The 25,815-nt window shown below is 40.5% G+C and overlaps 1 protein-coding gene across 5 annotated transcripts in view; it reads right to left on the bottom strand.

Moving 5' to 3' along the window:
• Positions 1–25,815, bottom strand: part of COL25A1 (collagen type XXV alpha 1 chain) — a 588,595-nt gene that overhangs the window by 135,832 nt on the left and 426,948 nt on the right. For all 5 annotated transcript variants that reach the window (XM_040329411.1, XM_040329395.1, XM_040329418.1 and 2 more), the window contains exons 11-13: positions 18,254–18,280; positions 12,829–12,873; positions 641–685 (exon numbers count right to left, since the gene is read on the bottom strand). In XM_040329411.1, coding sequence (XP_040185345.1) covers positions 641–685; positions 12,829–12,873; positions 18,254–18,280 — 117 coding nt within the window. The remainder of the gene's footprint in view (positions 1–640; positions 686–12,828; positions 12,874–18,253; positions 18,281–25,815) is intronic.

The following is a 25,815-nucleotide window of genomic DNA, read 5'->3' as shown; positions in this document are numbered from 1 at the left end:
ATATATAAGTATGGGCCAGGGGAATACATAGTTTTAACTGTTAAAATACTGCACTATGGTGCCTCTAATTTTTACTTTTTTTTGCATGATTTCATTGGTTACCTATTTTCTAAACATTGGATGTGAAGGAACAGAGGAGTTTTATTAAGGTGGATGATACTGGACAAAGAGAAAATAAGCAGATCAACCTCAAGTTGTCTCTGCCATTGACTGAGAGCGCTAACCGGGGTGTTCTGGCGGGGGGCTGTCCCCCTGTCAAAACACAAAAGCACAGCAGGGGAGGTCGCTGTACTAACATTGGATAGTTAGTACATCGGCTCAGACTTGAGCTGTCAGTTTTTTTCGTTCAACCCAGCGGGTGTTAATGAGGCTTAATGCGGTAGGGTGAGAAATAAAAACCCGACAGGTGTTCTAATCCATCTCTATTCTGTCAAAAACTAAAAAGAAAAAACGTTTTGCCTTTAGTTATATTTTAAGGCCCAATTTTCACTATTGTTTTGCCTTATTATGATGTCAAATACTTTGAGCTTTAATGAGAGAACAAATCTCCCCTGTAGCACACTTGCTATGACAGCACAATAGAATAAAAATAATTATAGTTTTATATGCTATAGCTGTTGGCTGCATGTTTTCAACTCACCTTCGTCCCTTGTATGCCATCTAATCCAGGTGCACCTTGATCTCCCTAGAACAAAAAAATAATACAATAACATAAAAAAAAATACTTGTGTAACACATTTTACAAATATAATTTTGTATATTTTAATCGAAATGACATCATTGTAGGTTTTACGTAGGTACAGCTTTTAAAAAGGTCTGCATTTTGAGAAAGATACCATTTTCTAGGACATCTAGTTTTAACCTAAATCTTGAATCAGTTTAATTAGTAGTATTGTGTGTTGGGGAATTATTGTATTATTCAGCGTACTGTCCTATGCGTTCCCTCTGCTAATTATAAATTGAAGAAAGGGAAAATGAACTGCCAGTGTTAAAAATCTGTGAAGTATGAGTAAATATTAACCAAGCATGGTGTTACATGGCTGCTCTTAGGCCCCGTACACATGACCGAGGAACTCGACGTGCCAAACACATCGAGTTCCTCGTCGAGTTCAGTGTGGAAGCCGCCGAGGAACTCGGTGGGCCGACTTTTCCCATTGACTAACGAGAAAATAGAGAACATGTTCTCTTTTCGGCCCGACGAGTTCCTCGACGGGTTCCTCGCTGAAAAGTGTACACACGACCGAGTTTCTCGGCAGAATCCAGCTCCGACCGAGTTTCTGGCTGAATTCTGCCGAGAAACTCGGTCGTGTGTACGGGGCCTTAGACTGTCTCAAAACAAAAAAGGACTTTGAGGAAGATGGGTACAAAATATTATACACTTTATTGGTACATAAATAACAACATACCTTACTTAATAAAATACACACCAAGCCTGCCTATACCCCCAACCGAAAAGCATAAAGAAAATATAGCAGGGCCCCACCAAAACAAAAGCCTAATGAACAATAATTTATTATAAATGTCACAGTGTAAAATCGTTGTCCCAGTCTGGGAGCTCAAATAGTTTAGAATTAGGGACTAAACTCTGCAAAGGTGCCTGAACATATGGTAGACCTTATGAGTCAGTTTCCTAGCCTTCAAGAGGGTAGGGATGACCAACTCTGATAGGCCGCTGATTTCAATAGCAATCAACAGAGAAGCAGTTTAACTGCTTCCCGCCCGCTGCACAAACTTATACGTCGACAGAATGGCACGGCTGGGCAAATGGGCGTATATATACATCCCCTTTAATTTACCGCCGGGTGGTCGCGCACGTGACCCTGTCGCAAGCTCCGTGACCGTGCCAGCGGGACCCGTGTAAACACAACATCTACCCGTTCTTCCTAGTGACATGTCATTGATCGTCTGTTCCCTGCCATCGGGAACAGCGATCAGTGACATGTCACTTGTAGCCACGCCCCCTAAAAGTTATAATTACTCCCTAGGACACACTTAACCCCTTCACTGCCCCCTACAGGTTAACCCCTTCACTGCCAGTGTAATGTTTACATTAATCAGTGCATTTTTATAGCACTGATCGCTGTAAAAATTACAATGGTTCCAAAATGGTGTCAAAAGTGTCCAATGTGTCTGCCATAATGTCGCAGTCACAATAAAAATCACTGATCACCACCATTACTAGTAGAAAAAAATATTAATAAAAATGCTATAAAACTATCCCCTATTTTGTAGACGCTATAACTTTTGCGATTATTGTGATTTTTTTTACCAAAAATATGTAGAAGAATACGTATCGGCCTAAACTGAGGAAAAACATATTTTTTTATATATTTTTAGGGGATATTTATTATAGCAAAAAGTAAAAAATATTGAATTTTTTTTTTAATTGGCGCTCTATTTCTGATAATAGCGCAAAAAAAAAAAAACACAGAGGTGATCAAATACCACCAAAAGAAAGCTCTATTTGTGGGAAAAAAAGGACGTCAATTTTGTTTGGGAGCAAAAAGTAAAAAATATAGATTTCTTTTTTTAAATGACGCTCTATTTCTGTTTATAGCGCAAAAAATGAAAACCACAGAGGTGATCAAATACCACCAAAAAAAAGCTCTATTTGTGGGAAAAAAAGGATGTCAATTTTGTTTGGGAGCCACTTCGCACGGTCGCGCAATTGACAGTTAAATCGATGCAGTGCCGAATCGCAAAAAGTGGCCTGGTCATTGACCAGTCAAATGGTCCGGGTCTTAAGTGGTTAAGGGACAGAAGATTTGGGTGATCCGGACAGGCAGTATAAACCTCAGGACTGGATGTATTTCAACTGTGTATTTAGATGCAAGTCTGGAGTTCAGCATTAATGTTCAGCGTTAATGTTCTCATCATTGTTATAGTCCACCTTCTTTCCCAGAAGAATAGTTTCTCTAACTTAAATGCTCTGTTTTGCCATCCCTTGTTTCTGAGACGTTCTGTATTCTATTTGCAATGGCCTGCCTGAACATATTGAGCAGACACAACATGTTTTTATCAGAGGCACAATTTTATCCTGAAATATTCCCTCATGTATTAAATATACTGTCAGTTGTTGATCTGTACATGACTACACAACATGACTACTCAAATGCATGCGGACCAAACCCCTGTTTTTAACGCATACTGTAGACGGGTTAATTGGTTTTCTGCAAGCTGGTCGGTAAGTAGGCTTGGTTTTTCCCTGGGCATTCCCCAGGTTTTTGTTGTTATCTGCTTTAGCCTTCCAATGCTACTTACTGTTATGGCCAGCTATAGATGGGGGCGGTGGACATGTTTGTGCTTCACCTGTGGTGTTTATATTGGTCCATCAGTGCACCAACACCTTTGCAGCCATTGTGCTACATGCTGGGTGCTTGGTGTGCTCTTGTACCTTTAAGGAGGGGTGACTTCCCTTCAGTTCACCTGCCCCTGTCTATCCATTTAAATGCATGTGCCTCCACTGTGGGGACACTCATTGTTTAGTGTTAGGACCACAGATTACAGGGTGCCTTGGCGCGGCTCTGTGGCTCACGCATGCGTTTGCAAATGCGTGCGGACCAAACCCCTGTTTTTAACGTATACTGTTAACAGGTTAATTGGTTTTCTGCAAGCTGGTCGGTAAGTAGGCTTGGTTTTTCCCTGGGCATTCCCCAGGTTTTTGTTGTTATCTACACAACAGCCACCTATCTTAGACAATGACTGAAGCTGTAGTTGCCCAATTGTAGCTGTATCAACTACAGTGTATGTAGTTCTGCTTTAACCACTTCCCGACCGCCGCATGTAGATATACGTCGGCAGAATTGCACGTACAGGCACATTGGCGTACCTGTACGTGCCTGCCTAGACGTGGGTCGGGGGTCCGATCGGGACCCCCCCGCTGCATGCGGCGGTCAGGTTCCCTCGGGGAGCGATCCGGGACGACGGCGCGGCTATTTGTTTATAGCCGCTCCGTCGCGATCGCTCCCCGGAGCTGAAGAACGGGGAGAGCCGTATGTAAACACGGCTTCCCCGTGCTTCACTATGGCGCTGCATCGATCGAGTGATCCCTTATATAGGGAGAAATGATCGATGACGTCATTCCTACAGCCACACCCCCCTACAGTTGTAAACACACACACTAGGTGAACACTAAATCCTACAGCGCCCCCTGTGGTTAACTCCCAAACTGCAACTGTAATTTTCACAATAAAGAATGCAATTTAAATGCATTTTTTGTTGTGAAAATGACAATGGTCCCAAAAATTTGTCAAAATTGTCCGATGTGTCCGCCATAATGTCGCACTCACGAAAAAAATCGCTGATCGCCGCCATTAGTAGTAAAAAAAAAAAAATTATAAAAATGCAATAAAACTATCCCCTATTTTGTAAACGCTATAAATTTTGCGCAAACCAACCGATAAACGTTTATTGCAATTTTTTTTACCAAAAATAGGTAGAAGAATACGTATCGGCCTAAACTGAGGAAAAAAAAAATTGTATATATGTTTTTGGGGGATATTTATTATAGCAAAAAGTAAAAAATATTGCATTTTTTTCAAAATTGTCGCTCTATTTTTGTTTATAGCGCAAAAAATAAAAACCGCAGAGGTGATCAAATACCACCAAAAGAAAGCTCTATTTGTGGGGAAAAAAGGACGCCAATTTTGTTTGGGAGCCACGTAGCACGACCACGCAATTGTCTGTTAAAGCGTCGCAGTGCCGAATCGTAAAAACCCCTTGAGTCATGTAGCAGCATATTGGTCCGGTCCTTAAGTGGTTAACCTGATTATATTATAGTTATACCAGTAACAATTATTTTTGTTTCTCTGCTCTATTCAATAATCAATATCTGATACAATAATAACTATTTGATAGTATATGTTTGTGCCAGTACTTTCTACAAATGTCAAAATATATTTCTGGTATGTTATTTATTGTACCTTTTCTTTAAATGTACCCAGTTCCAGTGTTTGGTGTATGATTGATGGACCTAATGTGATCCACTAGATGCTAATAAAGAGGGGTTGAGTTACCTGCAGACTTCATTAGGCGAGGTGGCGTTAACATACTTGCTGAGCTTGTGATTTTGCATTTGTCATTGTGCTGATAAAGACGAGGTGGTGTCTTGATGGTTTATGACAACTTACAGATAAAAATACACTTTTAATAAAGCTGTGTAATTGATATCTCAGCTCAGGGTCTTTTCAGCTCCTGGCCGATTACATTTTGTCATATTATTCAGACACGGCTGATGATTAATTATTGGTAAGATGAAATACAAGAGCTACGGATGTCTGCTTGTGAAATGTTTATGTAAGAACATTGAAACTATAGAACATGCAATGCTCTAAGACAGGGGAAATTTAAGTTTTGTCCTTACTTCTGTACACTTTTCACCTTCAACTAAAATCTTTTTTTGGGGTGAGGGACAGCCAAGAGAAATTAGAAAGGAATTCTCAGCAATATTTCCCAGGTGACTAACAATTTTGTTTAGCATTTCCCTTCATTGATGATTTCTTCCCTACCTTTCAATAAAAGCATTCGTTGTAGTAATGTGATACAGTAATTATATATTATTCACGTGGGGGAAACAAGGACATAATACTTCAATATGCTTGACCTACCCATATGTATAAGAACAAAGTTTAGTTTGCTTAGTCCCTTCTTCCGTATGTTGTAGACATGCCAAAAATGTATCAACTGAGAAACCCAACAGACAGCACTGGGGCTCTCTGTTAATGATGCTTCCATGGTGACCTCTGATTATACATAATAAAACATAGATTAAGTGATTAAATAGTGAGGAGATTCTAAATGCCTGTTTACAATCCGGAAGCGATTTTTAAATTATCTGGATTGCATAGGGTATATATTGCTAACATGCTTTATAAATAAAGGCCAAGTTCATCCAAAATAAAGTTTAAACTGTTGTTTGTAAAATGAAATGATAAAAATCGGCCTAAGAATATATGTCTCTAAGAAATCTTTTTTAACTTTAGGGTTGATGAGAGTAATGCATCCCCATGTTAGGTTTTTTATTTATTTTATTTCAGTCTCTTTATTGTGTTCCTATTCTACATATTTTAATTCAACTCAAACAGAAAGAAGTAAAATAAAAAATGTATATCCTCTAGAGCAGTGGTTCTCAACCTGGGGGTCGGGACCCCCTCGGGGGTCAAATGATAATTTGCCAGGGGTCACCGAATCCTGGGCTATTCCTGAAGCCCGCACCACTCTCCCAGACTTTTTGCAGCCACCCAGCAGGGCTGTCCCTGGAGCCTGTGGCTGCCCAGCTGGGTTGTTCTTGGAGCCCACGGCCGCCCACTCAGCCTCTTCGCAGGTGCCCATTCAGTTCACAGCATGGCTGGAGGGCAGAGACTTGAGTTCAGCTGACTGGTGAGGAATGTGAAGTGGGATGGGCTAGAGGAGACCCCATCTCCTGATTTCGGCATAGGTGTCACTGCTGCGAGAAACCACAAAGTCAGAGACACAGTGGAGCCTGAGACACAGTGAGTGTGATTATAGTTGCAATTAAAAGGACTCAGGGAGCACTAAATGTCTGTGGTTTAGGCGCAAATTACTTGTCATGGCTTGGGTGCTGACAACCCATGCTACAAAAATTATTTTACTGTTAGGGGTCCCCACAACTTGGGAAATTTTATCAAGGGGTCACGGCACTAGAAGGTTGAGAACCACTGCTCTAGAGGAAGGCCCGAAGAGCTAGAAGCTAAACCTTATTCAGTTCAGAATTTGGGTCAGCAATGCTGCCTTTAAACACTGAGGTGACTACTCATATGGTTGCTGACTACATTTAACCACTTAAGCCCCGGACCATATTGCTGGTCAATGACCAGGCCACTTTTTGCGATTCGGCACTGCGTCGCTTTAACTGACAATTGCGCGGTCGTGCAAAGTGGCTCCCAAACAAAATTGGCGTCCTTTTTTTCCCACAAATAGAGCTTTCTTTTGGTGGTATTTGATCACCTCTGCGGTTTTTATTTTTTGCGCTATAAACAAAAATAGGGCCACAATTTTGGAAAAAATTAATATTTTTTACTTTTTGCTATAATAAATATCCCCCAAAAATATATAAAAAAACAATTTTTTTCTCAGTTTAGGCCGATACGTAATCTTCTACATATTTTTCGTAAAAAAAAATTGCAATAAGCGTTTATTGATTGGTTTGCGCAAAAGTTATAGCGTTTACAAAATAGGGGATAGTTTTATGGCATTTTTATTAATATATATATTTTTTACTAGTAATGGTGGCGATCAGCAATTTTTATCTGTACTGCGACATTATGGTGGACACTTTTGACACTTTTGACACATTTTTGGGACCATTGGCATTTTTAGAGCGATCAGTGCTTTAAAAATTCATTGATTACTATAAAAATGCCACTTGCAGAGAAGGGGTTAACACTAGGGGGCGAGGAAGGGGTTAATTATGTTCCCTGGGTGTGTTCTAACTGAAGGGGGGGGTGGGAAATGACAGATCGCTGTTCATACATTGTATGAACAGACGATAAGTTATTTCTCCCCCTGACAGGACTGGGAGCCGTGTGTGTAAACACACAGCTCCCGGTTCTCGCTCTGTAACGAGCGATCGCGGGTGCCCGGCGGTGATCGCTCCCGCCAGGCACGTGCGTCAGCGTCAGGGGCGAGCGGAGGAGAATGCACTTGCGCCTCCAGTGGCGCGCGCTGCTCCCCTATTGGCTGAACGGCGAGATGACGTAGATCGGCAAGCAGTTAAACAAAATTTTGTGTGACAGCCAGTGGTGCCACCCCCATAATCCTTTAAGCCAATTGGAGGCTCTAATTGGCTTAAAAAAAGGGTGGGCTCAGAGGCGCAATAATATTTGCTATTGTCTTCCTGATTCACCTCCAGGCTAATCAGGAAGCGGGTCTCGAGACCCGATGGGCCAGGGAGTCTTAGGACAATCCAATCGGGTCTCAGGACCCACATCCTGTTTGGCCGAAAGGAGAAACAACGTCCGTTCGGCCTGGAGGAGAAGCCATGGCTAGATGCCCTACCCCTCATCCTTGATCCTCATCTCCTAAGAGAAGGCTACCTTCCCATCCATCTCCAGCGGGGGGGGGGGGGGTTCTGGGGGTGGCAGCAGTGTCATTGAGGGGGGAGGTTTGTTTTCCGCCCCCACCAAAATATTGAGAACCAGCCACCACTGGTGACAGCTGTAGGAACCCCACCCTGTGAATATTATATAGCATTTCCATTTGGCCAGAAACTAATTTAAAGAGCTAAGTGTTCACTGTGTCAGAACTTTAATGTCTATCTACAGGCAAAACCTTTATTTGTGGTTTTGGATAGAGTAGATAAGGGTTAACTCTCCTGTATTGCTGTCTCCATTGGCGATATTTACCCCTCTATTTGTACTTTTGAACATTATCACTGAAAAAAAGAGGGAAGATCCAGATTTTTAGAGTTATCCCCAAGACAAGAGGGAAAGAGAAAGTTCCCAATAGTGATACCATTTCCAGGGGCAAACAGTTTCACAGACACAGACAACAAAAATGAACCCTTCCCTAACCTATTTAAAAGTAAAAGAAGTTTTGGATAGCCACACTTTTTCAAAGTTGTGTTGACATATATATCACCCATATGCCTTATTTATTCTATAAGTGTAGTTAAAATAAGTTTGTGAGCCTGAAACAGCTCCCTGGTGGTGGCCTCTTCCCCTATATTTTTATGTAACTAAAATACTTGGTTTGAACTTATATTTTTAGTATATTTTTTCCTTTTTTAAATATTTTATTATGTTTTTCAAGATTTAACAAAGGTCTTAAAATAACATAATTTGTGGTAATACAATGCATGGAAAAGATTACTATATTTTTTTACACAGCACGGCAGGCCAGTTCTGGGAGGCCGTCATATGATGTCCTCCCGTGATTGTGGCACACAGGCGGTGCACTCTTGACTGCAGTGTCCTCTGGACACCGTTGACCACAGATTAGGGTAAAGAGCCAGTTAGTGGCTCTTTACCATGTGATCAGCTGTGTCCAATCACAGCTGATCGTGATCATGATGTAAACAGAAGCCAGTTATCATCATTCTTTTCCTCATGCTGACAGTATGAGGAGAGGAGAAGGGAGCCAATAACCAGCGTTTGTAAAAGGGACGTGTACACTGATAACCAGGGCACTGATTATCAGTGCCCTGATTATCAGTGAAGTCCCAACAATGCCCACCAGTGCTGCCAATCAGTGCTTCCAATCAGTGCCCATCAGTGCCTCCTCATCAGTGTCACCTATCAGTGCTGCCTACCTGTGCTGCCTATCAGTTCCACCTATCAGTGCAACCTATCAGTGCCACCTACCAGTGCAGCCTCATCAGTGCCTCTTTATCAGTGTCCACCAGTGCCAACTCATTAGTGACCATCAATGCAGCCTATCAGTAGCCTCAATGCTTATCAGTGCCACCTCATCAGTGCCCATCAGTGCAGCCTCATCAGCGCACATCAGTAAAGAAGAAAACCTGCCCGTTTCCAAATTTTATAACAAGCTATGAATACATATTTTGTTTTTGGTCTTTTTTCATTTATTTACCAATAAATAAAACAACCCAGTGGTGATTAAATACCACCAAAAATAAAAAGTTCTATTTACATGAAAAAAAATATAACAATTTTGTTTGGGTACAGTGTTGCATGACCGCGCAATTCAAAGTGCGAAAGCGCTAGAAGCTGGAAATTGGCCTGGGAAGGAAGGGGTAAAAGTGCCCAGTAGGCAAGTAATTAACAAGAGGAAATGTCTCCTGGAGATCTGATAAGTACAACTCTGAGTACATGTACAAGTGATGGACTAGAATATATCAGCACTGGATTGCAAAGCAGTAAAACCTGTTTCAGGCAGGGCTGTAAATCGGACTGCTAGTAGATAACTAAAACACAATTGGACGAAATCAGGCTAGACAGTTTTATACATGGTAATCTCAGAGAGGGTTTAGAAAGTAAAGGAAATTGTTTAAAAAGTTTTGAAGAATGATTTGTTGAAAATGTAAGGTAAGCATCTGTAAAAGATAAATAAAGAATCAAGTTTTATGGTTTGTTTCCAATTACAAACCCATTCAGGATGGAACAACGCAATATGAAAGGTCATATGTCAAGATGGATGACATGATCCATATCACTATGGCCCCTTTACTAAGCGTCTCTGTTTCTTTCAGATTTTCCAATTCAATTAAATAATTCATATTTAAAACTAACTTCAGCATTAATTATTAATCTGAGTACAGATTACTGTAATATTTAAAAACAGCAGTTCCAAGTGATGTAATGTCAAATTAAGATTTTACTGTTTAGATCTATCTATCTATCTATCTATCTATCTATCTATCTATCTATCTATCTATCTATCTATCTATCTATCTATCTATCTATCTATCTATCTATCTTTCGTTTGTGATCTTGTAACTATAAGCTTAGAAAATTGTAAAAAACAGTTTACAGATGAATGGAACAGATCCACAAGCCTGGAATGCATTGCAATTTATTCATGAGGCAGCTCATGATTTTTCAAGCTGCTGGACCTAAGTCCATTTTGTGCCTGTTCCTCTGTGGTTAAACAGTAGCCACAGAGTCTTGGCTGAGCGTACAGCTTTAAGCAGCAAATCAGCTTTCTACTTCTTTGCCTTTCAGCAAGGGGAGCAGTTTGCTTCTGGGCTCGGGTTTCAAAGTGAACTTGTCACGCAAATGAACACTTTAGGGGATGCCGGATTTGAGAGAACCTTGAGCTGACAGATATTTAAAGGACCACAAATGTCTTTTCTGTCACCATATTTTCTTTGATATAATGAAAAACATATGCATGTGCACTTCCAGCTAGACTTCCTAGAACATTTTTTGCAGATCCTCTTAAATATAACTGAAAAATACCATCAAGCTGTACCTAAAATGTCTACACAGCTCATTTTAAATGTATAGGAAATTTTTTTTTTTTGTAATTGCATTGAAACTCTTTTTTTGTCAGATACAAATATGTGTGCATATTTGTGTGTATACTCTTCCACACCATGTTATACCTAAATAATAAAAAACACACTGACCTGACTCAGTTGGAGCTTTTATTGTTTTGCTCAGACATAGGGGTTAATTTTCTAAAGGCAAATAAGTGGTTCACTTTGCGAGGGATTTTACACTATGGGAGGGAATTTTCCCTTAGCTTAGAGAAGGCATCTTTAAACTATGGCCACCCAGCTGTTGTGGAACTAGATGCCCCATGAGGCATTGTAAGACTCTCAGGCCCCGTACACACGTCCGAGCAAAACACTCGACGGGCAAAACACATAGTTTTGCTCGTCGAGCTCCTTGTGAAGCAGCCGAGGATCTCGGCGAGCCAAGTTTCCTCATTGACTAACGAGGAAATAGAGAACATGTTCTCTATTTGGCCCGACGAGATCCTCGTCGGTTTCCTCGGCCGAAAGTGTACAGAAAAACGGGTTTCTCAGCAGAATACGGCTCCGATCGAGTTTCTGGCTGAATTCTGCCGAGAAACTTGGTTGTGTGTACGGGGCCTGACATTCACAGACATGACTAGGCATGATGGAAATTGTAGTTAATGAACAAATAGAGGGCCATAGATTGAAGACCCCTGGCTTAGAGAATGAGGTGAAGGCCTGTTGACTTGCATCATCCAATCACGTGCAAGCAAAAACAATGTATGTGCTATTTTATTTGCATGTGCTTGGGTATTCCTTGCAACATTAATGCTTACTGCATTTACTGAACTAAAGAAAATTCCCTTTTACAATGATGTGTTTCTAAACCTTATGCCGCGTACACACGGTCGTTTTTCGGCATGAAAAAAAATGTCATTTTTCATCATGAAAAAAAAACATAGTTTTTCCAACTTCATCATTAAAAACGGCGTTGCCCACACACCATCGTTTTTGAAAAATGATGAACAAAGCGCGGGGACGTACAACACGTACGACGGCACTCTAAAGGGGAAGTTCTATTCGCCTTTGGGCTGCTTTTAGCTGATTCTGTGTTAGTAAAAGACGATTCTCGCTTTTTTGTCTGTTACAGCGTGATGAATGTGCTTACTCCATTATGAACGGTAGTTTTACCAGAACGAGCGCTCCCGTCTCATAACTTGCTTCTTGGCATGCGCGGATTGAAAACGTTGTTTTTGCCCACACACAATAATTTTTTACAACACGAAAAACGACATTTTGAAAAACGACATGAAAAAATGCAGCATGTTCGAATTTTCCAAAAAACTACCGTGTGTACGCGGCATTAAAGTATCCAGGTATCAAACCTTAAATGACATAATATTTTTTTTCTCCCCCTCCTTTTTGTTTGGTATTGTATAGTCCCACTAACCATCCTCCTTTCTTCCCCTTGTGAGATTATTCTAAAAAAAATTCCCTTTGAAAAGTGAAAATTTGCATGCAAATTGAATAGTCTATTACCTTTGAGTAAATCAACCGAATAGTGTGCAAGATGTAGTGAAAGGATAGGCACAAATAATTTTTTTGTACTGGTTGCAGGCACTGGATAGTATTCAAAACATGCTCTCGTGGCAGAGAATATAGATGAAAGTATTACTACCGTATTTATCGGCGTATAACACGCACAGGCGTATAACACGCACCCTAACTTTAAGAGGGAAGTTTCAGGAGAAAAACTTTCCATAGCCCCCTCCGTATAACACGCAGGCACAGTTTACCCTCAATTTTCAGGGTAAAAAAGGGAGTGTTATACGCCAATAAATACAGTAGTTGTATTTATTGATTTAGAAATATCTTTCTTTCAAACTTGCCCACACTATTTATTATCATGTTATTCAGCCCAGCGTTGTCTTATATGGGGACTATTTTACCTTTAGTCCATCAAGTCCTGGGAATCCTGGCTCTCCATCAGAACCCTGAAAGTAGAATAAGATAAATAACTGTCAAGCTTTATGAACACACAGTATAGTAGTGATAAGAATGTAATGATAACCTAGGTAAAAGATGTTTCAAAATTCAAACTTCTTTTTTTTTTTAAAAGGACATATAAAGTATACATTCAGTGCAAAACTGTAGAGATAATCAATGAGTAGCAAAAGAGCAGCAAAAACAAATTTTGAATTCCACAAATCCTTAAATCCAGCGAACATGAAAACTGAGTATCTCAGATCATTTTTGTATGTTCCTTATCCATCAATTGCATTACAAAAGATGTATAGATTTGTGTAAGGCAATGTAGAATAATAGTCTAAGGTTTCTAGAGTTTTTGTTTGTATTGCTGTTTTGTCTATATACTGTATATACACTGAGCAAAATTATAAACGCAACACTTTTGTGTTTGCCCCTATTTATCATGAGCTGAACTCAAAGATCTCCGACTTTTTCAATGTACACAAAGGGCCTATTTCTCTCAAATATTGTTCACAAATCTGTCTAAATGTGTGTTTTGGCCCGTACATATGATCCAAAAATCCTACGACAGATCGTCCGACTTTTTTCGTTTACTAGTCCTAAGTAGAAATTGAATAGGTTACTAAAGTCACGAAAATTCTCGTACGACAGAAAAAAAATCAGAAGTGATGTCATGTGTTGTAGTCTATTAGTATTGTATTTTTGGACGTCAATTGTACTGACTAAACGAAAATTGTACAATCTGGTATTGTTCGAAAAAAAATGTCATGCTTGTCCAATCTAATAATATCGGATGAATTGTTGTGATCGGCTCTCGAAAGCACTGTACTAACAATCCGATTATCGTACGATCGCGTCGAAAGCGGTATTTTTCGTCCAATTTCCCGATCGTGTGTACAGCCATTAGTGAGCACTTCTCCTTTGCCAAGATAATCCAGCCACCTCACAGGTGTGGAATATCAAGATGCTGATTAGACAGCATGATTATTATACAGGTGTGCCTTAGGCTGGCCACAATAAAAGGCCACTCTAAAATGTGCCGTTTTATCACACAGCACAATGCCACACATAAGTTTTGAGGAAGCGTGCAATTGACATGTTGACTGTAGGAATGTCCACCAGAGCTGTTACTCTTGAATTGAATGTTCATTTCTCAACCATAAGCCGTCTCCAAAGGCGTTTGAGAATTTGGCAGTACATCCAACCGGCCTCACAACCGCAGACCACGTGTAACCACACCAGCCCAGTGGACTGAATGAGAAAAAACTGACAGATCGACTTACCAACACAAGTAATGTTAGTGCTGCAATCTCCCCTGTTGTGCTATTGTATTCTGAAAAGTATTTTTATACTTATGTATACAATATATTTTTCACTGTTATATCAGTTTATTTGGTTGAGCATTTTGACTGAGTGGCATTAATGTATTTATGTATAGAAATAATTTTGTATTCCTTGTATTTTATTTTAAGTAAGTTTTTTTTATATAGAGGTCTGTTTCTTGGGTGATATTCCCACTGGCATCCTTGGTTTTATATTTTTTTAAGAGAATAAGGGCTGCAGGCTGCCAATACTGTTCTATGGGAAGAATGAGGTTGACCTTAGATTTAACAGATTCAGTCATTGCCTACAATATTCAGGTTGTTGGGTAATGAGTGACAAACAAGCTAAATTTCAACAAGGCCGTGCGCTTTTTGCCAAAGTATGGTTAAGAATATAATCGTCTAGTGTTAATTAGGTTCCATCCATTTGCATCCTTGGGATGTATATACCATTATCTAATAGACATAAATGTGGTAAATCTACCCCAAAATGTAACTGAACTTTTTTCAGCAAATACATAAAACAAATCTTGGGAAAGTCATGCAGGCAACAAGAAATACATTCATGCTGCAAAGAACATATTAAAAAGTGTATACCTGTCTTATACAGTTAACAGATGTATGCATGAGGTGATTTTACTGACTGGGGACTTGGCATAAGGATTGTGTCTGGCAATGTCCTACCACAGTAGCACATTGTAACCAGCCAATAAATTACTTCCATGGTGACAGGAGTTAAAGTTCCTCTCACCTCTTTACTTAGGTCTCTACGTAGCTGTAGCCTGAATGATGAAAACACAGCTGAAGTACTCAGGGAAGTTGTCAGGTTTCTTTTCCCAAAATCTTTTTGGCCTCAGTATATTTTTTAGAAAGAATTTCTAACTAATGTTGCTGTATATAAAAGTTGACCAACGTTGCTGGATAAAAAATCTTGCCAAATTTACGACATATAAAACCTGAAAAACTGAAATTGCTTGATGTAAAAGAATTGTAATGAGTTGGGCTGTACGGCTAAGTCCAATTATGTTCAAATACAACTGAAAATAAATGTTTTTTTTTTTTTGTTGGTTCTTGGGATTTTTCTGGTTTGTTTTTACATTGTTTGTCTGAGTATAGACTTATTTTGTGACATCTCTAGGACCAGACATGGGGGGATTTACTGAAACTGGTGCACTCAGAATCTGCTACAGCTGTGCATGGTAGCCAATCAGCTTCTAATTTCAGATTGTTCAATCAAGCTTTGGCAATAAAACCTTGAAGCTGATTGGTTTCTAGGCAGAGCTGCTCCAAATTTTGCATGCTCCAGTTTTAGTAAATATCTCCTATAGTATTTTAGATGACGTCTAACTAAAGCTCTATATAGAGTCATTAGGATGTCCTTTATCCTGGTGATCCTTCTAGTAAGGCACCTCAGAATTGTATTGGATTCACAACTTCTGCTAAGCCACTCTGATAATTTTTCAAACATCTGAAATGAGCACCCCAATGGGTCCACAATAAATCTATATAAAATCTTCTTATATGCTTCACTGTAAGTGCAGAGCATTGTGACAGTTAACCAATAATTAAAAATAGTCCTAGTGTGCATTTTGTGGCAATTTTTTCCTCTAAAATGTATGTGAACAAAGATCGAAAGGTCACACTGATTTTTTAAAAAGATTACATGTTTTTAGAGTTCCTAGAAGCCCAAAAGGTTAAGAGCAAACACACCGTTCAAAGCTTAATGCAAGGCAAACAGCTAAAAACAAGGTAAAATATATATATAAGAGAATTGTTTTGCTTGCAATCAGGTTTGTATTTATGTCAATGCAGTACTAAGATGTATACAGCTCTGCAATACAGCACAGCCCTGTCATGCAGGGTGGAGTACCTGATTTTTTCAGCTGCAAGTTAGTAACATTAGCAGGTCTTGTACTTCTCCCAGCCTGTGGCTGGACAGTGAAAGGAGAAGTGGCAGACTGATGGGCTTATGTCTCTGTTACTCTCCTCCCCACTCCTATCAGCAAGTCACTGGTTAGCACATGAGAACTGGAACATACCGTATTGGTTCCTTGTGTTGCTTTTCCCTCTGCCAGTCTGATTTCTGGTTTACAGTAAATTGCAAGAGGCTTATATCAAGTACAAATCTGGTATTTACGCTGCAGGCATTTTTAAATATATAATGATGTATAAGTGATTAAAAAGCTATATTAATTAGTGTTTTTTCTTTTTGCCTGGAGTCAAGTGTTATTTCTTTTAAAATTCTGTTCCTTGATCACTGTGGCTAATTTATAGAAGATTAAATGGTTGTAACTATGGTAAGTACTTAAGGCTGGGTTCACACTAGTACAGCTGCAATTTGATTTTCAGCGTGATTATTTAATGCAACTTGGTTGCATTTTTGATGCATTTATGACAATAGTTTTGTTAGTAGGGGAAGGAGACTGGATGCTCGTTGTTAACCACTTCCCGCCCAGCCTATAGCAAAATGACGGCTGGGCGGTGGTTTAGTTGTCCTGACTGGGAGTCATATGACGTCCAACAGGTTAAGCCACAAAACTGCACCTTGGGGGGTGCGCAGTGCGGCGTTTGGTAGTGCAGCGTGTCAGTCTGACACACCACATCATGATCTCCATAACGAGTCTCTGATAGAGGCTCTTTACCACATGATCAGCCATGTCCAATAACGGCTGATCAGGATGTAAAACATGTATTGGCTTTTCCTTACTCGTGTCTGACAGACGCAAGTAGAGGAGAGCCAATAACCCTCTCTCCTGACGGGGTCTGCACTTATTGATTATCAGCTCAGCCCCCCCACGGGGATATGCCAATCAGTGCCTAGACAGATACCAATCAGTGCCCATCAGCAATACGTGCCAGTACCAGTGCCATCATTGATGCCGATCAGTTCAATCTATCAGTGCCGTCTATTAGTGCCCATCAGTGCCGCCTATCAGTGCCGCCTATCAGTGCCCATCAGTGCCCCCTATCAGTGCCCAGCAGGGCCCCCTATCAGTGCCACCCATAAGTACCCATCAATGCAGCCTTTCAGTGCCCATCAGTGTCGCCTATCAGTGCTAATCAGTGCCACCTATCAATGCCTATCAGTGCTGCATATCAGTGCCACCTATCAGTGCCCATCGTCAGTGCCAAGAAACCTTAAGGATTTAGAGAAGATCTGTAAAGAAGAGTGGACCAAAATCCCTCCTGACATGTGCGCAAACCTGGTAACCAACTACAAAAAACATCTTACCTCTGTGCTTGCCAACATGGGTTTCTCCACCAAGTACTAAGTCATGTTTTGCTCACTGAAGTGCAACTCAATTGCAACTCAATCAAGTTTTTTTCAGAATTTTTGGTTAATATTCTATCTCTATCTTTTAAAATACACCTATGATAAAAATTATAGACCCTTAATTTCTTTGTGATTTGGGCAAACTTACAAAATCTGCAGGGGATCAAATATTGTTTCCCCCACTGTATATACATATATATACATGTATATATATATATACACACACACCCACTACATATGTATATATCTTTATTTTTATATTACTAGTACATTTAGAATAATATCATTGGTGCTGTCCCATAACCTTCACTTCTGCAAGGAGGAAGGAAGTTCAACTTCCCTTAGAAACAACAAAGCAGTGCCAGGCCAATTTCCCATGTATATATTCTTATTACAATTTCTTAACGCATATGGTGCATATCCATTATATTTGTGCTAGATTACATTTTCAATTAGAAACTTTATCCAACACTGAGAGAGTTTTGAGGCTGATTTTCTCGAATTGCATGTCGTGTCTCAGTGGAAAACCAGAGAACCTTTTTTAACCTCCAGTTCAGCAGACAGATTGAAAACAGTCTGCGCTGAGCTGCTTGAGGCTCCCATGATGGAGGAAATTAGAAATCTTAAGTCTCGCATTATCCAGCAGCATTTTGGGAAAGCACACTCCATAGACTAAACTAACAGCCTCATTGTGGTCTACAGTAGCCATTCCTGTACTACCTCCCCTGTAAATAGCTTGGCTAGAAAAGCAGTAATGACTTCTGCAGCAGTTTCGTTTTAATACCATACCTTTTGTCCAGGAGGCCCCATTGGACCCTGAAAAAGAAATAACATTCAGTTAATTTACTCTTCTATTTAATTGACAAAATTAAATATAGGTCCTAAAATGTTAATTTTATCATCCGATACGTTTATGTTTTGTCTGCAGTAGAGTTTACTGTTACAATATGTTAACAAGATATTGGGCTTTCATTTTATATGTTAATCTTTATGCATATCAGTATGAAAGTCTTAATTAAAGTAGACCCTAAAGCCCTGTACACACGATCGGTTTGTCTGATGAAAACGGAACGATGGACCGTTTTCATCGGACGAACCGATCGTGTGTGGGCCCCATAGTTTTTTTCCCATCGGTGAAAAAAATTGAATCTGTTTTAAATTTTTCCTATGGTTAAAAAAACGATAGAAAAAATTATCGTCTGTGGGGAAGTCCATCGGTCAAAAATCCATGCATGCTCAGACTGAATTAGGAGACGGGAGCGCTCGTTCTGGTAAATCTAGCTTTCGTTATGGAGATAGCACATTTGTCACGCTGTAACAGACTGAAAAGCACGGAGACTGAAAAGCGTGAATCGGCTCTCACCAAACTTTTACTAACACGCGGTAACACAAAATCAGCAAAAGGATTTGAACTTCCCCTTTATAGTGCCGTTGTACGTGTTGTACGTCACCGCGTTTGGACACGATCGGATTTTTAACCAATGGTGTGTAGGCAAGACTGATGAAAGTCAGCTTCATCGGATATCTGATGAACAAATCCATCGGATTAGATTCCATCTAATATCCGATCGTGTGTACAGGGCTTTACAGGATAATATTTTGTTTTCTGAAGCATGGTGTATCATAAAAAATTGCCACGTTTTTTACTTTTACTAATATACTAATGCCAATTCATCCTTTGCTGTATCTCAGTGGTGTTGATCTCCATTTGACTGTTTGCAGCCACTTCCAGTCTACAGGCACTCACTCCAGAATGGTTGTATGGCATTTCTCGGGGTTGATCTCCTGATGGTGATTGCAGTGAACCAGGCACGCATGATGTGTGTTAAAATTGACACTTGTAGTCTCAATCAGAAGCCTGTGTAACAGGATAACAAGGTAGTAGCAGAAATGGATGACAGGGATAGAATCATTTTCTTTATCCATTTTCCTGAACCTTATTTTAATATTTCACATTTAAAATCAATAGTTCCACAGGGAATTGGTCTAATTTAATCCTTTGTAGTTTCCTAACAAAATGCCGAACACAAAAAGGTCACAGGATACAGACCTGGTGATTTTTCAAAATTTCCTATCATTCACAATACAGTGGTGTACTAGCTACAAATATCTTCTGTGTTTCCTTCTGATGTATTTTCTACAGGAAGCTGCGTCATGGCCCATTGTAAGTGTTAGGATGTCTCTTAAGGTTATTAGGAAAGAATATTATCCATATAAAATGTCCTCCGACATCATCATCGTTTTACATTATTTACTCAAGGTCAGCTCAATTTCGGTCTTCTCTACTTGAAAAGGTATACTTTACAAGAACAGTGCCGGGAACAAATTATTTCCAGTTTCAGTGTAAACTGAGATGAAAAAATAACATACATATACAATGTGGTCAAGCGGTAGATGGGTTTTGCAAATGGACCACAAGAGAAGAACTAAGGCAGCAGGTGAGAATAACTCCTTGTGGTGGGAACAACTTCCTTACAACAACATAACCTAATTACATTATGTATCTGGAAGTTTTCCGGAATAGAGACACCAGTGTGGTACAGATGACAGAAAGATTCCCATGTCTCCTTTATCCCCTGGAAAGACTTCAGAAGTAAACTTGATGTGGATCGGGGTTGAGCTGTTGGCATTGCTTGAAAGTTGAAACTCTCCGGTTATTTTTAAGCATTCAACTGTAGTTCCTTCCTCTGTTTCTGTACATTGATTAAATGCTTGTAAGAAGTCAGGAACTGTTCTTACACTTCTAACACTGCATATACAAGTAAAAGTGATGAACCGGAACCAGCCAATAACAAAATGAGGATTGATTAGGGAACAAAATGTAACAAAAAATGGCAGTTTCTAGTCTGTATTGGCACGATATTAATGTATCTCAATATGCCAAAATGTAATATGCTCTGCAATCTACTAGCATTGTGTTTATGAGTAACAGTAAGTATATCACAGTTATATGATAAAGTGTGGCGCTAATACAAGACAGACATAGGTACTGTATGGAATAACTAACAAAAGTCAAGTGAATTAAGTCAATGGGAAAAACATATCAGGCTTTCCTGAGCTGGTGATTATGATTGTTTTCACTTTGTTTTAAATAAATCAGTTACACTATGCTGGTTTTTATTTTTTATCAAGTTCCTGCCCAGTATACTGGAGGGGAGATAGAAAGTACCAGGTGATCTCAAGCTATAATACTGTTTAATTGTGCTGTTATAGAGCTTGAGAGTAACCAAAGAGCTAGGAGGAGGAACAGCACAGGGAAATTACCCAAAGAACTGATGATCGGGAGGCTATAACAGAATTGTTTTCAGAACTTCTAAACTGGACTGATGTTTCTGATGAGTGCTGAACTTAATGGGTAATTATGTGTAATTGAAAGTGCACCTGCTGGAGTACTATTATTGTTATCTGGTAACTCACAAGTCAGTTGATGAGCTGTGGATGGTTGCTTATTTACAAGCAAGGTGTTGGTATTTGTGAACAGAAAAATACATTAGAATAAAACCCTTGCTGCATCAGCCGGCAATTATCTGTCCACCTGTTCCAGCCCCCACAACCCCAGCAGCCTTTGCTCTTCGGGTTATCTCCTGATACACCCGTCGGGGTGAGTTATAATTCTAATCTTTCCAATGTAACTTACTATTAGTTTTGGCAACCCCCTACCACCCCCCTCGCACCCCCTCCTTTCCTCTCCCTGTTCCTTTCCTCCCCCCTCCCTTTCCCCCTTTCCCTTGTCTGTCCCTTCCCTTTCCTTTCCCGCATCCCCTTGTCTTTTCTCCCCCACCCCCTTCCCTCCCTTCTTCCTCTGCTCCTCTTTCCCTTCCTTCCCCCCCTTTCCCCTACCTCCCCCCTCCTCCTGCCTTCCTTCCCTTCTCCTCCTTTCCTCCTTTTTTCCTTCCCATTTCTCCCTTACCCCCTTTTTCCCCCCTCCTTTCTCCCCCCTCCCTCTCCCTTTTCCCTTGCGTTTCTCCTTCCCATTCCCCCCCTCCCCCCCTTGTTATGGTTGCCTTATACTCTATTGGTTTTATCCCCCCTTTTTTTACTTCATATTACAGAGATCCACCCACACTCCCCCTTGTCCGCCTAGGGGGGAATTTTGATGGCGACCACGGTTCGCACACTATTTCTCATTCATTGGGTAAGCTACCCATTTTATCATATTTATGTATTACATGCTGTAGCTATTCTGAATTATTGTCTTTATATGTTCTTACTGTATTATCTGCTTTATAGATTGGCTCTCCTGAGGAAGTGGTTTACCGCGAAACTAGTCGAGACCCTTACCAATCTATCCACTGACAATTACAGATGTCTATTGGGTGATCCTCGAGCGTCTGTTTTTTTTTTCCATTTTAATTTATGTAATTTGTATATTTGTTTCTTATTCTTAATACATTTTGTTATTATACTGTATTCTGTTATTATCGGTACCGAGATAGTCCATCAATTTCCTGGGTGGGTACATTACAGGGTGAGTCTCAGCAACTATTTCCCTTGTCCCAACCCCTCCCTATTCTGCAAAACCCTTGAGAAGTCACCTTGGGCCAGATTCACGTAGCCCGGGCGCAACTTAACTCTTCCGATTTAAGTTACACCGCCGCTTTTTTTTCAAGTTAGTGCCCGATCCACAAAGCACTTACCTGGAAATTTGCGGCGGTGTATCCTAAATCCGGCTGGCGCAAGGTGGGCCAATTCAAATGGGGCGAGTCCCATTTAAATTAGGCGCGCTCCCACGCCGGACGTACTGCGCATGCTCCCGACGCAAATTTCCAGACGTGCTTTGCGCAAAGTTACGATGCGCCGAGGTTTTGTGAATCGCGACGGGTAAAAAAAAGTTTTTAGTGTAAGTCCATTACACCTGTCGGATCTTAGGGCTAACTATGCGTAACTGATTCTATGAATCAGTCGCATAGTTAGAAACAGAGATACGACGGCGTATCAGTAGATACGCCGTCGTATCTCGTTTGTGAATCTGGCCCCTTGTTTTTTATTTATTTTTAGGTGTGTATGCATGTAAATGTGGTTACCTTAAAGTAAACCTATGGGCAAGTTAAATATTTTACTCTGCAATTAACTTTTTTTATTGAAACATTTTGAAGAACATTGATATAGTCACATGGACTTAAACAATTGTATAAGTCTATACACTTATACAATTGTACAAGAGTTTGGGAATCCAGGAAGCAATAGGTGGGCATGTGGGTGAAACATGGTCTGCATCTGTTATTTACTTTCAATAGCAGACTCCTCTAGGTGCCTGCAAAACCAGTAGTAAGATGGGGAAGCTGAAGTGGGTGGACCAGATATAGTAACCTGGAATCTGGTTGCTTTTGGCATTACAATGTGCCTTGTGTTTTTAGGGACTCTCGTGCATACTACGAGAGAACAGGAGGGGGTGCAAGAACCTGGTACTGCCTCCTGTTAAAAATAGACTGATTATTAACATAGTTTACATGGCCACAGGTTTAGTTTAAAGCAAACCTGTATTCACTACAAGTTACTTAATTATCTTTAAAGATTCTTGGCAGACACCCAATGTACCTATCCTTACCTTTACCACTCTTCCCTGCCACCTTGATCTGCTATCTGATCTCCAAAAAAAAAACAGTTCTACAAAGGTAGGGGGCAAACATGACTATCATCAACAATAACAAACACATACTTGATATACTGTATATATGGCTTATTGTTAGATCAAACACTGTCATACTGGGGGCAGGGGCGGGGGCTGGGCCATGTTGACATGTGTAAATACAAAGCATGGCTAGTATTTGCAAAGGATTCTAGAAGGCTATAGTGGAAGTATAGGGTATAAGAGGAGCATAGGCAAGGTAGCTGTAAGCACATTAGTGTTTTTGATAACAAGCTTTTGCTTTTGCTTTATTAAACTTTTAGTGAGAATGCACTTTTATGTGCAACTGTATTAAAGCGGAGTTCCACCCAAAAGTGGAACTTCCGCTTAAACCACTCCTTGCCCCCTTACATTTCACATTTGGCATGCAATTTTTTGGGGGGGGAGTGGGGGCTTCAGGAGAAGTGGGACTTCCTGTCCCACTTCCTCCTTCCACCCAGGGACCGCTTGAGCGATAAGTCATATTGCCTACAGCGGCCCCTTCCTGTAGGCGATCGCCTGGGACATGTGACAGGTCCCAGGCGATCGTCTGACCACTCATAGAGCGCATCGCCACTCAGGCATGTGCAGTGAGTGCCCGGCCGTGAAGCCAAAAGCTATCACGGCCGGATGCCCACACTAGGAATGAAGACGCCAGCCGGAGAGGAGGGAGAGGAGATCCGGGCGTCGCGTCGCTGGACCATGGAGCAGGTGAGTGTCTGTTTATTAAAAGGCAGCAGCTACATGTTTAATAAACATAAAAAAAGCCTAGAACTCCCCTTTAAAAGATAGCCCTTATTTATGTTTGTAATCATATATGTACATGTATATACATATACTGTCAGTGTCAGAAAATTAATTTGGCAGCACAAGCAGTAGTCTAACACACAAGGCTGGTGAAACAATCTTTTCTTTTTCAATGTCCCATTGCAGCAACATAGTTTCAGCACTTACACTAGTACCAGCCATATTCTGTATTGTTTATTACTTTCAAAACGTTACATATCCCACTGCATTCATAGGGGTGTATTTATTAAAAGGTGCATAGCAATTCGTCCAAAAAAAGTGCACCAACATTCATTGTGTTTGGATGGGGCAAAACACTTGCTAGACTAATGTCTCTAATTGATTTAAAACTGAAAATACTGCATTTGGCCACAAGATGGTGCTAAGTACCATAGGATCTTCCTATGATACCTGCCATTATCTAGTGGCCAAATGTGGTATTTTCGTTTTAAATTAGGAACCTTAGAAATGAGGAATTAGGAACATTAGTCCAGCACAGAAAATACTGTAACAACATTTGTTTTTTGCCACATTCTCACATAACGAATCTGTCTGCACTTTTGCTGGGTGATTTGTTATGCATTTTTTTTCTTTTATAAACATGCCCCTTAATAGCCTGGTGGCAATAGTGAATATTCAATGTTCCATCCATGGAGCTACCTATCATCTTCCTCTACTTTCAGTTACAATTTGGGACTTAAATAAAGGACAATATAATTAATTAAAATGTAGCTTTGCTAATTCAGATTTGGATGGTTTTGACCAGGTTTTTAGACAGTGAGGGAGCATTTCATTTTTTTGTTCATTGATATTTACAGCCACTTGTTTCAGTACCAATGATTCAGAATGTGATGCAGGTCCAGATAGTGAAACTTTAAAAAATATTATACATACACATCTGTGGTCATTACCCAACCAATACTTTGGCCTAACCTCGTGGCTAATTTAACAAGTTTAAGCTGGACGACTGACTAGTTATACAGCTGATAAAGGCACTACATTATCTAAACAAATTTAACATGTTACATGAACATGTTTGTATATTCCAAACTGGCATAGTATTAATATAATCACTGGAAAAACTTTGGGAGTTTGCGTGGATATATTTATATATTTATGGAATAGATCAAGAACTTATCAAAGCTAAATGTATTTGAGAATAATGGGCCAAATTCTCAAAAGAGATACGCAGACTTAACTGCTGTTCAGCCTGCGTATCTCTGTGCCTAACTTTGGAAACGATTCTCAAAAGGCTTTTTCCAAAGTTAGGCAGAAAATCTGACATGTGTAAGACACTTACACGGTCAGATTTTAGGATGCAGTACCGCATCCGCCACTGGGGGCATTTCTCATTGAAATCCAGCTTTGCGTATGCAAATGAGGACTTAAGTAGATTTTCAAAGCATTTCAGCACTTTGATTTCTGCCTAAGTTCCGAATTTGCCGGCGCAAAATTAGGGCTGGTTTTACAATGTGGAAAGTTAGCCAAACCTTGTAAAGGCCCATTCCAGCGACGGCATTTGGTATACATTCCTGAGGGAGAACTCCACGGCAATTTTGAAATTCAAAACCGGCATGGGTTCCCCCCCAGGAGCATACCAGGCCCTTAGGTCTGGTATGGGTTGTAAGGAGACCCCCCCACGCCGAAAAATTGACGTAGGGGGTCCCCCTACAATCCATACCAGACCCGTATCCAAAGCACGCTACCCGGCCGGCCAGGAAGGGAGTGGGGACGAGCGAGCGTCCCCCCCCCCTCCTGAGCCGTGCCAGGCCGCATGCCCTCAACATGGGGGGGTTGGGTGCTCTGGGGCAGGGGGGCGCACTGCGGGCCCCCCCACCCCAGAGCACCCTGTCCCCATGTTGATGAGGACAGGACCTCTTCCCGACAACCCTTGCCATTGGTTGTCGGGGTCTGCGGGCGGAGGCTTATCGGAATCTGGGAGTCCCCTTTAATAAGG

This window comes from Rana temporaria, chromosome 1 (genome assembly GCF_905171775.1).
Source record: "Rana temporaria chromosome 1, aRanTem1.1, whole genome shotgun sequence".
Taxonomy (NCBI): domain Eukaryota; kingdom Metazoa; phylum Chordata; class Amphibia; order Anura; family Ranidae; genus Rana; species Rana temporaria.
This window is presented reverse-complemented; position numbering and strand designations above follow the sequence as displayed.